The 14342-nt window shown below is 41.3% G+C and overlaps 1 protein-coding gene across 5 annotated transcripts in view; it reads left to right on the forward strand.

The window, feature by feature from the left end:
• VEPH1 (ventricular zone expressed PH domain containing 1) overlaps positions 1-14342 on the forward strand; it is a 238800-nt gene that overhangs the window by 25293 nt on the left and 199165 nt on the right. For all 5 annotated transcript variants that reach the window (XM_079100391.1, XM_079100395.1, XM_079100392.1 and 2 more), the window contains exon 3: positions 10783-10998. In XM_079100391.1, coding sequence (XP_078956517.1) covers positions 10783-10998 — 216 coding nt within the window. The remainder of the gene's footprint in view (positions 1-10782; positions 10999-14342) is intronic.

Genomic DNA, 14342 nt, shown 5'->3' on the forward strand with positions numbered 1-14342 from the left:
TGGTCCTCCATTTGCACAGTATATCAATTTCCATCATTTCAATTTCAGTCTGAGGCTGTTTTGTCTATAAGGTGAATGTCTTACAAACAATATGTAGTAAGATCTTGTTTTATTATTCTGTTATGGCAACCTATGTCATTTAATTGAAGAACTGAAACCATTTATATTTAATGTCATTATTGAGAGATGTTTACTCATTTCTGCCTTTTTTTAAACTTCTAATGTTTAATTTGGTCCTATTTCTCACTTCCTTAGCTCCTCTTCAAATAAGATTTGCTCGTTTGTGAGCTTTGGGGATTGGTTTTTGGTGTGTAGTACATCTTTAAGTATTTTCCATAGTGCTGGCTTACTAACCATGAATTCTTTTAATTTCTGCTCATCTTGGAAGGTTTTATTTATTCTCTGATTCTCAAGGATAGCTTTGCTGGATATAGCAATCTTAGTTAATGATTGTTTTCTTCAGAAATTGGAACATATCATTTCAAGCCCGCCAGTGGTTTACTCTGTGTTGAAAACTCAGAAGTAATTCTGATGGGCTTGCTTCTAAATGTGGTGTGATTTTTTTCTCTTGAGAATTTTAAAATTCTATTCTTCTTCTGTATGTTAGGGTTTTTGTTATATTGTTTCATGAAGAGTTTCTTTTTTTTAAATTTTATTGATATGGGATTGTGAATGCCTCTCCTATCTTTGATGTCCATCTCATTCTCAAAGTTTGGAAATTTTTCTTGCATTATTTTTCTGAAGAGACTATCCTTTCCATTAGGCTACATCTCAAAACTCTCTTTAATGCCAACAATTCTTAAATTTATTCTCTTAATGTTGTTCTAGAGTTCTTGTATATTCTAGTCATGATTATTTTCCTGTATTTAACTCTGCCTGAATGTTCAAGTCTGGCCATTTTTTTTTTTTCTAGCTCTAAGTTTTATCTTCAGCACAAGCAACTCTACTACAGAAACTTTCATCTGAACATTTTATTTGATTTATTGTGTCTTTCATTTTCAAGATTTCTGTTTGGTTCCCTTTTAATGTTCCGAAAGATTCATTTGGTTCTTTTTCAGTGTTTCTATCTCCTTAGTGAATTTCTCATTCATATGCAGAATTGACTTTCTTTAATTCATTCAGTTATTTTCTGTGTTCTCCTAGGATACATTGATCATTTTTTATAATGATTCTTTTAATTCTTCATCTGATATTTCATCCACTACAACATCTTTGAAGTGAGTTGCTGATGAGTTATGAACTTTAGAACTTGTGCTTTTTTTCATATTTCTTGTATTTCTGTGTTGGATTTTATGCATCTGTTGGTGAGTATCTCTTTCACTCTTATATGTGAGTCTTTTTAGGGCACAGCCTTCTCTTCCTAAAGTGTCCTAGAGTGATCTGAATTGAGACCCCTTGTAGGTGTGGTAAGCAGTCTTTGTGTTAATTCTGTTTTTGCTGTTGGAGTAGATTTCCATGAGTAGAACCTGAGTTCCCTTCCCCCAGATAGTCCTACTTGGGGCCTTGTCATTAGTTTGAGTTGTTTTTTCTCTTCTTTGTATGAAATTATAGCTGAAGTTTGAGTGTGGTGAACTTGTATGTGGAGCAAGGTACAAACAATTGCAACAAACACCTTGTGCCTACTATGATGTCTGCAATACTAATTACTAGAAAAAAACAGGAATGGTGGGGTCAGCAATTTCCAACAGCAAAAAACAGAAATAACCACGAACTAGATATGGCATTGAAGTAAATAGCAGGTGTCAACTATGCCATCCACAATATGGATGGTGGGGCAGGAGTTATATAAACCAAATAGTTGTAAAAAATGGTAAAAGTACAGTTCTTGGAGGGAAAAGAAAGTGTGATGTGAAGGTAGAAGCAAGTTTATAATGTTTAAAATGTGAACAAAGGGAATGCAGAAGAGATGAAGCAAGTGGTGGTTATAAGGAATGAAGAGACAAAATGGAAAAAGAAAAACAAAGTAAAGGGAGAGAAAACAAGAGCTTTTGGGTATTGGTGGGAGAATGAAGGTGAGAAAGAGAAACAAACAAAACAAAACAAAATCAAAATAAGCCAAAACTTCTAACCCTCAAAAGATAAGGAAAGATAACTATCATTAAAAATGCTTAAAATGGGGCTGGGGCTCAGTTGGTAGAGTGCTTGCCTTGCAAGCACAAGGCCCTGGGTTTGATCCCCAGCACCAAAAAAAAAAAAAAAAAAAAAAAAAAAAAAATGCTTAAAATGAGGAAAAAAAACCCACAGTTATATATGTGCATATACCATGAACCAATCAGCACAGGAAAAAAAAAAACCTTCACAAAAAGAAAAAATAAAGAAAAAAGATTGTTAATGAAAAATGAAAGAATCATTGCCACTGAGGCCATCAAAAAAATCACTAGGGGGCTGGGGAGATAGCTCAGTTGGTAGAGTGCTTGCCTCACAAGCATAAGGCTCTGGGTTCGATCCCTAGCACCAAAAAAATAAAAAAATAAAGAAATCACTAGGATGGTAGGATGGTCACTGCCTATGTCCAACTGTTCTTTCCCTTTCTCCTTGAGCTACATACTGATAGAGAGAACGAGGACTGGGAGATGTTAGTCCCTCCACTTTTTGTGTTACTCAGCTAGCAGCCAGCTGGATGGCCTAAAACTGCAGCTGGTTGAAATAGCTCTCAGCTTCTTTTTTCACCTACATAAGGTCAGATGGAATGAGAAGTCTTGGAGTTTTGACTGGACTACCCTCCCAGGTGGGGCTGCTGTAGAGTCCTAAGTGGAGGGTTCCAGTGGCTGGGGCTTGGGTGTAATCAGGCTTTAGGGTCATTGTTGGGTGGTATCTGCTCTGGATAGATTAGATCAGCACACCACTAGGACCAGGCAGATGCCAATCTCTGTTGGAGTCTAGATCTAAGGCTCTTCCCAAGAATTCTCATGGGACGAGGAAGTCGACCCTTCACCTTCTCCGGTCCATGCATGCAGCCTTCCCAGGCTTAGTCTCTCAATGTGTTCACACTTGCCTGCTGAGATTCCCGACCCTCTTCAGCTGATCATGTGAGTCTCCAGATTCAAAGAGAAGCAAGCTGGCTCCCCTTCATGTTTTTGACTTGAATCATCCTGAGCACAACCTTCTCTGTTCCTGTTTCATTCATGTACCCCTTGTTATCCCCTAGGCCATACAGTAGGTGCTTGCTGGAGCAGTATGACAGTGTTTGCTATGACCTCTTGGGCTCCTGCAGCAGAAAGCTATAGCATGACTTCCTTAGGATGGTAGAATTTTTCCTGTCCCCACTTGGACCAGTCTAGTTGGATGCAGACTGTCCAGATGGAAGAATGAAATGTTGAATGAATCATTTCTTTTGACCAAGGACAGTTTCTGCAGCAGATTCAGCTATGCAGAAGCAGCTAAGGACATGAGTAGCTTTCTCCCTGGTGGAATTTGGACAGTTTGCCAGTGTCCACTGTGGTCCACTTCAGTACCATTTGAAATCATTGCTTTGTATGTAGACTGTTGATTATTCAGTACCATTTGAAATCATTGCTTTGCATGTAGACTGTTGATTATTCATTCCGATTGAGGCAAATAATTTTGCAGCAAAGCCATAGCACACATTCAGACTTCATATACAGGTTACATTTTTTGTTGTTGTTGTTTGGCACCATGATAAATTGCCAGACGAAGCATAGGAAAGGATGCTTTCAGATGGGAGAAGCTTGCCTACTTATTTGCTGAGGCAGGGTCCTCTGTTCTCAAATGAACATCTGTGATATCTATGTGTAGCCCCATCATGCTTAAATTGTTGATTATGATAAAGTATTTGGAAATTAAATGATGTTCAAGCGATACTTTTATATTTTTGTAAACCCCATATACTAGACATGCTTTGGGCTACTGAGAATCATTGAATAATGACTATTAAGTATTTTTTGCAGATCTATATAAACAAGATTATCAACCATTCAACATAGACTTTTGCAACATAGACTGCAAAAGAAATTTTTAAAATGGGAAATTAATGCTAGGCAAATACAAACCAAAAGAAACAGAGATGATATTCATATCAGACAGGAAAACATTCATGCCAAAAAACATTAAATAAGACCAGTATTTTAGTCAACCTTTTTGTCATTGTGACCAAAAGACCTGGCAAGAGTGTTTAGAGGAAGAAAAGCTCATTTTGGCTCAGAGTTTGAGAGGTTCAGTCCACGGTCGACTGTCTCCACAGCTCTGGGTCCAAGGTGAGGCAGAGCATCATGGCAAAAGGGCCTGGTGGAGAAAAGCAACTCAGAACACAGCAACCAGTAAGCAGAGAGAGAGAGCTCCACTTACCATGGACAAAATATAAAACCTAATTCCAGTGACCCACCTTCTCCAGCCACACCCTACCTGCCTACAGTCACACCCAGGTAATCCCTACCAGTGGATTAACACGCTGATTGGGTTAAGTGTCTTGTGATCCAATCATTTCACCTCACACCTTTGTCACACAGTCTCTCATGAGAGCTTTTGGGGGACACCGCATATCTAAACCATAACAACCTACAAAGGTACTTTTTATGCCAGAGGGTTTAGATGACAAGTGTTATGAAAGTAATATCTCTGTATCAGAGTGTATGGCAATAATATTCACAAGACAAAACCATAAGAGATGCCAGGAAAAGTAGATAGACAAGGGAGTAGCAGAAAATTTTAATTTGCTCCTCTTGGGCCATGATACACTAAGGGGAAAAAATTAAGGTACAGAGAGCTTACCTCTTTCCAAATCCTGTTATTAAATTAAAATAAAATTGATACAAAATACCACTGACAAAAGGACCAACTATTTATACAAAATATTTAAATAAATAGTAAAAGCAGACTCCAGCAGCATATTAAAAAAAACTATTTCCAGAACTCAGTAAAATGCATTCTAGGAATGCAAGACCAACTGTTTTAAGGAAGTTTGTTTCTGAACTTTGTCATAACAATGGCTCCAAGAACAGAAATAAAATGATGTATCTAGAGATGGTCAAATGGCATTTAATGAAATTTACCATCCATTCTTTTTTGGGGGCAGTACTGGGAATTGAACTCAGGGGCACTGGACCACTGAGCCACATCCTAAACCCTATTTTGTATTTTATTTAGAGACAGGTTCTCACTGAGTTGCTTAGCACCTCACTTTTTCACTTTTGCCGAGGCTGGCTTTGAACTCATCATCCACCTGCCTCAGCCTCCCGAGCCCCTGGGATTACAGGCATGAGCCACTGTGCCCCACCCACAATCCATTCTTTTTTTTTTTTTTTTTTCAACTTCTCAGTTTTCTTTTATCCGCACGATGGAGGAGGCCTTAAATGGGCAGTGACAGCCTTTGCTGTTAGCAAAAGAGCCCTGCAGTTGGCAGGCACGCCAGGCCACCCACTCTGTCCTTTTTTTTCCCTTCCTAGGACAGGTGGTTTGCTTTAGAATTTTTAATTCTCCCTGATCAAATAGCGAAAGGCAAGTTATGTCTATACCAAAATGAACTTGCTATCTTCTGAGATAATGATGGAAGCACAATTCTGCATTAGTTTGTTAGGGCAATAATTATAAAGTGCCACAAACTGAGTAGCTTTAAACAATGGAAATGTATCGCCCCACAGTTCTGGAGGCAAGAAGCTTAAGGGGAATGTTTCTGCAGAGTTGGTTTCTGGTTCTAAGGACTGAAGAAGAATCTACTCCATACATCTCCCTTAGCTTTTATTATCTTGCTGGCCATCACTGGTGCTCCATGGTTTGCTGAAATATCTGTTTGCAGTTTCACATGGCATTTGCTTGTGAGTGTGTCTGTATTCTCCTTTTCACAAGGACACAATCAGATCAACAAAATCAACTGACAATACATCTGCAGAGTGACCACTTTCTCTGGTGTGCAGGGAAGTTTTGGGCAGGTGGCAGTCCGTCGTGGTGCATACGCTGTTGGTTAAGGACCATAAACTATGCTGGAGCACATGACCAAGTACCAGTTCACATCAGATTAAAAAATGCTCTGATTAGCCACCAAACTCAATTGTGAGAGGGGATCTAGACAAGTGCTGTTCCATTGTCTGCGAAGTTGAGCCTTTTTATGTTTTGAGTAAATGGAATGATTTTCACCTTGTTAGTGTTTTCTCAATAGATATTCCAATTAGAGAGAAAGTTGGGTCTAAGATAAACTGTAGGAAAATTCATCAAATCTTTATTGTTCATACTAAGAAGTGCAAGGGGGCAAGGCTGTGTTTCATCATCTCCACACTCTGAATGGCACGTTCAGCAACGATATGTGCCTTGTTCATTAAGTTTACTTGATATTCCAACATTTACTCTTTTTTAAAATTTATTTTTATTGTAAACAAATGGGATACATGTTGTTTCAGTTTGTACATGGAGTAACAGCATACATTTGCATATTCATATATTTACATAGAGTAATGATGTTTGATTCATTCAGTTATTTTTTCCTTCCCCCCACCCCTCCCACCTCTCTTTTCCCTCTATACAGTCCCTCCTTCCTCCATTCTTGCCCCGCTCCAACCCCCCATTAAGTGTCATCATCCGCTTATCAGTGAGATCATTCCTCTTTTGGATTTTTGAGATTGGCTTATCTCACTTAACATGATATTCTCCAATTTCATCCATTTGCCTGCAAATGCCATAATTTTATTATTCTTTATAGCTGAGTAATATTCCATTGTATATATATATATATATATATACATATATATATATATATATATACACACACACACCACAGTTTCTTTATCCATTCATCAATTGAAGGACATCTAGGTTGGTTCCATAGTCTGGCTATTGTGAATTGATCCGCTATGGAACATTGATGTGGCTGTATCTCTGTAGTATGCTGATTTTAAGCCCTTTGGGTATAGGCCGAGGAGTGGGATAGCTGGGTCAAATGGAGGGTCCATTCCAAGTTTTCTAAGGAATCTCCACACTGCTTTCCAGAGTGGCTGCACTAATTTGCAGTCCCACCAGCAATGTATGAGTGCACCTTTTTCCCCACATCCTCTCCAACACCTATTGTTGCTTGTGTTCTTGATAATCACCATTCTAATTGGGGTGAGATGGAATCTTAGTGTAGTTTTGATTTGCATTTCTCTTATTACTAAAGATGGTGAACATTATTTCATATGTTTGTTGATTGCTTGTAGATCTTCTGTGAAGTGTCTGTTCATTTCCTTAGCCCATTTGTTGATTGGGTTATTTGTATTCTTGGTGTAGAGTTTTATGAGTTCTTTATATATTCTGGAAATTAGTGCTCTATCTGAAGTATGATTGGCAAAGATATTCTCCCACTCTGTAGGCTCTTTCTTCGCATTGCTGATAGTTTCCTTTGCTGAGAGAAAGCTATTTAGTTTGAATCTATCCCAGTTATTGATTCTTGCTTTTATTTCTTGTGCTATGGGAGTCCTTTTAAGGAAGTCTGATCCTAAGCCAACAAGGTGAAGATATGGACCTACTTTTTCTTCTATAAGACGCAGGGTCTGTGGTCTGATTTCAAGGTCCTTGATCCATTGTGAGTTGAGTTTTGTGTAGGGTGAGAGATATGGGTTTAGTTTCATTCTGTTGCATATGGATTTCCAGTTTTCCCAGCACCATTTGTTGAAGAGGCTATCTTTTCTCCATTGCATAGTTTTGGCACCTTTGTCTAGTATTAGAAAATTGTATTTATTTGGGTTTGTGTCCGTGTCCTCTATTCTGTACCATGGATCTACCTGTCTATTTTGGTGCCAATACCATGCTGTTTTTGATACTATTGCTTTGTAGTATAGTTGAAGTTCTGGTATGGCGATACCTCCTGTTTCATTCTTCCTGCTAAGGATTGCTTTAGCTATTCTGGGTTTCTTATTCTTCCAGATGAATTTCATGATTGCTTGCTCTATTTCTGTGAGGTACGTCATTGGGATTTTAATTGGAATTGCATTGAATCTGTATAGCACTTTTGGTAGTATGGCCATTTTGACAATATTAATTCTGCCTCTCCAAGAACATGGGAGATCTTCCCATCTTCTAAGGTCTTCCTTAATTTCTTTCTTCAGTGTTTTGTAGTTTTCATTGTAGAGATCTTTTACCTGTTTGGTTAGATTGATGCCAAAGTATTTTATTTTTTTTGAGGCTATTGCAAATGGAGTTGTTTTCCTCATTTCCCTTTCAGCTGTTTCGTTGCTTGCGTATAAAAATGCTGTAGATTTATGTGTGTTGATTTTATAGCCTGCTATTTTGCTGAATTCATTGATGAGGTCTAGAAGTTTTCTGGAGGAGGTTTTTGGATCCTCTAAATATAGAATCATGTCATTCGCAAATAGTGAAAATCCATTCTTGATTAAGAAATAAACTCAATAAAATAGAAATAGGTTGATACTTCTTTAATATTATTAATTACAATATTAAATCAAATTTATGAACTTTAAAAGCAAGAAGAAAGTGATACATCTTGTATGATTTAAAACATTTACTGTATTATCTTGATTCTGGCTGTAGAATTTTTAAAAAATTGTTCTTTTTAGATATACATGACTACCGAGTATACTTCGACATATTATACATACATGGGTCATAAATTATTCTTATTAGGATCCCATTCTTGTGGTTGTACATGATATGGAGTTTCACCATGGCCATAAAATTTTATATATTAAAAAAAATCAGAAGCCCAAAGCAGGAACTGAGGCAGCATCTTGCTCTAATCATTTTTACGTGAAGTAGCTTAGGGAATTCTTGACAACATAATAAGCTGTGAGATGTATAAAAGGGACAGACCTCAGCAGGCCTGCACCATACAGAAATCTTCCTAGAAAACCCAAGAGGATAATTTGAAAATTCATCCTAATTAAGAATAGTTGGCTAAACAGCTGGCTACAAAAGGTAAATAGGAAAAGCGCTAGGTTCACTTCATCAGCAACACTAATTAAAGTTCCTGATGAGGGGAAAACCGACTTTGTTAACAGCCACGGCAAAAACACAGAATGCGTGTCAGGACTCCTGGCGCTGACATAGGGACGGTGCCAGACCTGTGGTGTCCGGGGACTGAGGAACCGCACAGCAAGCACCCGAATCGCCCTGAACCCGCACCCGAGGCATGGAAAATGGCCAGCAGGAGTCCTTCTGGCCTTCCATGAACCAAAGCCAAAGCCATGTGAGAGCTGAGCGCGTGGCTAGAAGGCTCATTTCTAAAGTATCACGTGGAGTGCATTGTCAGGTGTTTGTTAATCTAGAAAAATAACGGGGGACTGGTATCAGGACTTCCAATAAGGAAAAGTTGGAGTGTCTCGTCTTGTCTTGTCTTAAGGCATTAGAGGAAGCACGCAGGAAGGAAGGCTAGTGCATGGGCAGTTGCTTGTTCTGCTGCCACCAGGCCCACTCAGCCCTTGGCAGGCACGTCTGGGGAAGGGCACTAGGCCTAGGAGCAGGGCTCAGGGGAAACTGACTCCTCACTTTTCCTGGTGAACCTTTCCTTTCCTTTGCATCCTCTGAATTTTTGTACCATGCCTCTTGCATTCCCTGTTAACTCAATGAATAATTTAAGCCACATAAATTTCCAATCAAAAAAAAAGGAAAAACAAAGACCCCCCCCCACACAAAATTAATAGATTTGACTATCTAAAATCTTGGCACTTCAGTAAATAGAAGCACAAAACCAAACTAAACTGAGAGATGGGAAATGTGCAGGCTCCTCCGAGCCCCAGTGTCAAATGTTGACTTAGCATTCTCCATGGAAGGAAAAGATTCCACCAAAGAGCAAAGCAAGTCACCAAGGTAGATGGACCTGGGACACTTGGGTCCCCAGAGCAATGCCTCCACTCACTCTGGATCAGGGAACCCTAACTACCTAATTAGTACAGCAATGAGATACTGTTTTTCACCGATCAAATTGGCAAAAATCAGACATGCTGTTCCTGAAAAGGCACAGAAGGAGGTCAGGGTCACCCAGATGACCAAACACCAAGTAGGAAGACTTTTCCAGAATAGTTTGTGAACATATCCTGAGCCTGCAAAGCAATCCCATCCTGAGTCTCGGAAGTTCCACTTCTGGAGAATCTAGACTACAAATGATCTGCAAACTGTCCCTTAGTTTCAGTAACAGTCACCCCGAGAATGTGAAGAGCGAGAGCCAGCCATGGACAGAAAAGCCCGTCACCTCCCGCTTCAAAAGACCTCAACATTATCTGCTCCATTATGTTTTGTTCTGTGAGTCGGCCACGTGCAGTTCACAGACCAATTTTCAAATGCAGATGATGGGTCTTTTTCCGCAGTTATTCTGGATGGTGGTAATAACGCAGTAGAGAAGAGGTATTTAGGAGATGTGAAACGGGGGTGGAAGGCAGTTTAGCTGGGAAAGCTAACCTGGGTTTGGCAGCCACTTGAGTGGAAGAGATTGAGAAATGAAATGATGTGTTCTGTTGTGTCCCCGAAGAGAGCGAGAACTCACGAGGGGAAATTGGAAAGAAGTGTGAAAACCTTCACAAATGGTACTGAAGGGTCAGGGTAACCCCGCCCTGGGATGGCTGAGAAGCCCGGACAGCCCCGAGGCTAAGCCCATGCAAGTGCAGGGTTCAGCCCTCCAGTTTGTTGGCAGAGGCCCAGCTGCCCAGCTGCCCCATCCTAGCACATCTGCTCCCTGCCTCTTCCAAGGTGGAAGGATGATGGCCTTGTTGTAGACTGGGGTTTATGGCCTCACCCCTAAGCTGCAGCGTGGACCACCCATTTTCTAAATGGCAGGGTCAGTCTTTGGTCCTTTGAAGGAGAACTTTCTAGAGTCTTAGTCAACATGAAGGTTTTCTTTCCAAACAGGATTACCAAACCAATAACAATGACCAGGCAGTGGTTGAAATCTGTATCACAAGAATCACAACGGCCATCAGAGAGACAGAGTCCATCGAGCAACACGCCAAGGCCCTTGTGGCGCTCTGGGAGTCCTGCCTGGAACACAGCCTGAGGCCCTCGGGGAGGGAGGAGGACACTCCTCATGCGAAAATCGCGTCTGATATCATGAGCTGCCTTTTACAGGTACGTCCGTGTTCAGTGGTGAGCGATTTGACACTGGGTGAACACACAAGTCTAACCAAGAGCCACTTCTTCTGTACCCTTTAGATACTATAAAGACACCACGACCCTTTAGCAGCTAACCCAGCAGACTGATGATGATAAACCGAGAGAGTCCTAGAAGGCCCTACTATAAGCACGCCGCTCCGTAGGGCGTTCAAAGCAATACCATGGCGGTACTCTCGTCTATTTGGAGAGATAAGATGTGTACACATAAAAAGCTAGTAATAAAGCAACATGTCCTGAGATCCAAATGCAGAACACTGGAAAATTCACGAGGGAAACTTTCATCCTGGGAGACCCAAGAGGAAGTGGAGACTGAAGGGAGGGGCAGGGAGCTCAGGTCCCGTGGCAGGAGAAAGGCAGTTTGAAGAGTATTTCTGGCCAGGCACAGTGGTGCAGGCCTGTAATCCCCACAACTCGGGAGGCTGAGGCAGGAGGATCACAAGTTCAAAGCCAGCCTCAGCAGCTTAGCGTGGCCCTAAGCAATTTAACGAGACCTGAGGATGTGGCCCAGTGGTTAAGCACCCCCGGGTTCAATCCTTGGTACAAAAACATATATTTATTTCTGTACACACTGTGAATTCTTCATGATGACACCTGCCTGTTCTGACTGTTTAATTTCTTTCTCTGGTGAAATATGAATTTGGAATTTGGGCTCAGACACAAACCAGTTGTATAATGAAGAAACGTAGGGCATGTCACGACTTCCCGAGTCACCACTTTCTGAGTCACAACTTCTTTACCCTAAACGCAAATTAAAGATCATTGTTCATGACAAATTTAATGAACCAGTTATGTTGGCATGTGTTTCTTAAAAAGGAAGTCTGTGGTGAGGTATGTTGGGAATGCTGAATTCAAGTTTTTCTTTTAAAAAAAAAAATTAAATTTGTTCTAATTAGTTGTACATGACAGTAAAATGTATTTACACATTTTGATAGATCATGCATAGATGGAGTGTCATCTCTCATTTTTCTGATTGTACACATTGTAGGATCACATCGGTCATGTAGTCATGTAAGTACATGAGGTAATAATGTCATTTTCCCTTTTGAGCTGCCAAAATGTTTCACAGCAGATTAAAGACCCTGAAAAGTCCTGCAATTAAAAAGGAAGAAGGAAAAAACAAAAAACAAAAAACAAGCTGGGTAGCTTTGTTCGGTGCAGCCCTGGCCCACTGATGTGACCACAGAACCCCTCTCCCCGCCTCATCCTCAACACAACGTTGATGAACATCCCTCTGAGCCCGCTGACCTCCCCTGCACCAGTTCAGGACGTTCTGGTCAGGTTGAAGTGCAAGTCACTGTGCAGCAGCCAGCTGTAGCTCCCTTCCTCCTCTACCTGTTCCTCCTCCTACTCCTCCTCCAGCTCTTGCTCTTGCTCCCTCTCCTCCCTCTCCTCCTCCTTTCCCTTCACAGTTGCCCATGTTCACTGGGGTAATTCTACCTAGTCTGTTCAGTCCAGGGACTGGTCAACTCAAGACTACACATGCCACCACACTGTTTTCCTGTGTCCCCAGGGTTAGGGATGGGTGGGGAGGTGATGGGGATTTCAGCAAAATTAACAAAGATTTTGTAGCAAGTCCCTGCTATAAGCACGACGCACGGTAGGGACCTACCTGTATCTGTTTGTACAAAACAGCAAACACCTACTGCATGTGTTCTTCCTTGGTTGTCTTGAAGACATGGCTGGTGCTCATCGGAAACCTAGATTATTTCACTTGGAAGAGCCACTCTGCAGACATTCAGATAGACACTCACAGATCAGTCCTACTTTCTAGCTCCTCCCCCGGGTTCAAAACCACTAGTATGGACTTGAAAGCAGAGCTGTCCAACAGAAATCTGATGCAAACCACAAATGTGAGTGGCATGTGTCATTTTAAATTTTCTAGTAGCCACATGCAAAAAGAAAGACATGAAATTAACTTGATGATGTATTTTCCTGCACCCAATACATGCAAAGTATTTCCATTCCCACGTGTGTCAATATATGATTAGTGGATGGTCTGCCTCTTTTAATTCTGCCTTATAAATCTGCTTTGCGTTTCAGCTCCTCTCCCTTTGGACTAGTCACATTTCAAGTGCCATGTGCTTCCAAGGAGTTAGCGGCTCCTCTGACAGCACATTTCTGGAGTCAGGGGTGGTCCTCTGGATGGAGACTGTGTTTGGGGAAAAGTTTGAGGAATGAGCAGGAATGTTAGCATATAGGTGAGCTGGAGCAAGAGGACACTGGGAGTAAGTAGAATACATACCACCTCAGAAGAAATCTAAACACAGCTTGTACAGATGTACGGACTCGTGACAAAGACCCAGGGTAGAGAACTCTAAGTGGCTGCCTGCCACAATGTCCAAAATTCTAACTCTGAGGGCTGTGTTCTTCTGGGCAAGGTGTGGGGTCTCCTGTGTAAAAGGGGAACATAAAGCAAATACTTTTGAAAAGCAGAAAAAGCCAGCTCACTGGTGTTTGGTGTAAAGAGTGTGCAGGACTGTGGAGAGCAGGGCTGGCAGGTCAAGTGAGTGTGCAGGACTGGTGAGAGCAGGGCTGGGAGGTCAAGGACGGCTATTTTAGGAAGGAGCAGAGAGAAGGACTGAGCAAAGGGCTTTTGGTTGAGAGGGACAAAAGAGTCAGCCTGCAGGGCCAGTGGGGGCTCAGAGTGACCTTCATGGGCCCCAGGGGGAGGCAGAAGCTCTGTGGAGAGGGCAGGAAGCCCTGAGGACAACATGTCCTTCAGTGAGGTCCAGACCCCCTGGTGCCTCCCAGAACCTCCACGGGCTGTGGTCGCACAATGAGGGTTCAGCCTCCATCCAATTTTGCCTACAGTAAACATTGAAAACATGGTTTTTTACCACTTGTAATTGAAATTCTTGTGGGAACCAGGGAGCAATTCAGATGACTCATTTTTCTTTGTTTGTTCAGTAAAATAAAACAGACCAACTTTCAAAAATCAGGGAGTTTGGATGTTTAGCTTGCATGAAATGGAGAATAAAAAGGAATGATTTCCTCTGTATCCGGATTCTCCCTTCTCGAGACAGGCAGGTCGGTGTCAGGACCATCCTGTCTAACCAGGCAAGGGCCCTGCCACTTCTTCCCACCCCCTGGCCATTTCAATTTTGTTTTTGCTGACCAGTTCAGTGATTAAGCTGACTGTGAGCACCCGTGGGTGTGTGTGCAGTGTATGCGTAGTTTTCAAGCTTTTTTTATACCCAAATTTCCTTTCTTCGGCCTACTGTCAGACTAGTGCAGATATCTGAACTCGTTCTTGTAAGTGGCAATTATATTGAATTCTTTTTTTTCTTGGTTCTAAAGTT

Source organism: Sciurus vulgaris (genome assembly GCF_902686455.1).
Source record: "Sciurus vulgaris genome assembly, chromosome: 10".
Taxonomy (NCBI): domain Eukaryota; kingdom Metazoa; phylum Chordata; class Mammalia; order Rodentia; family Sciuridae; genus Sciurus; species Sciurus vulgaris.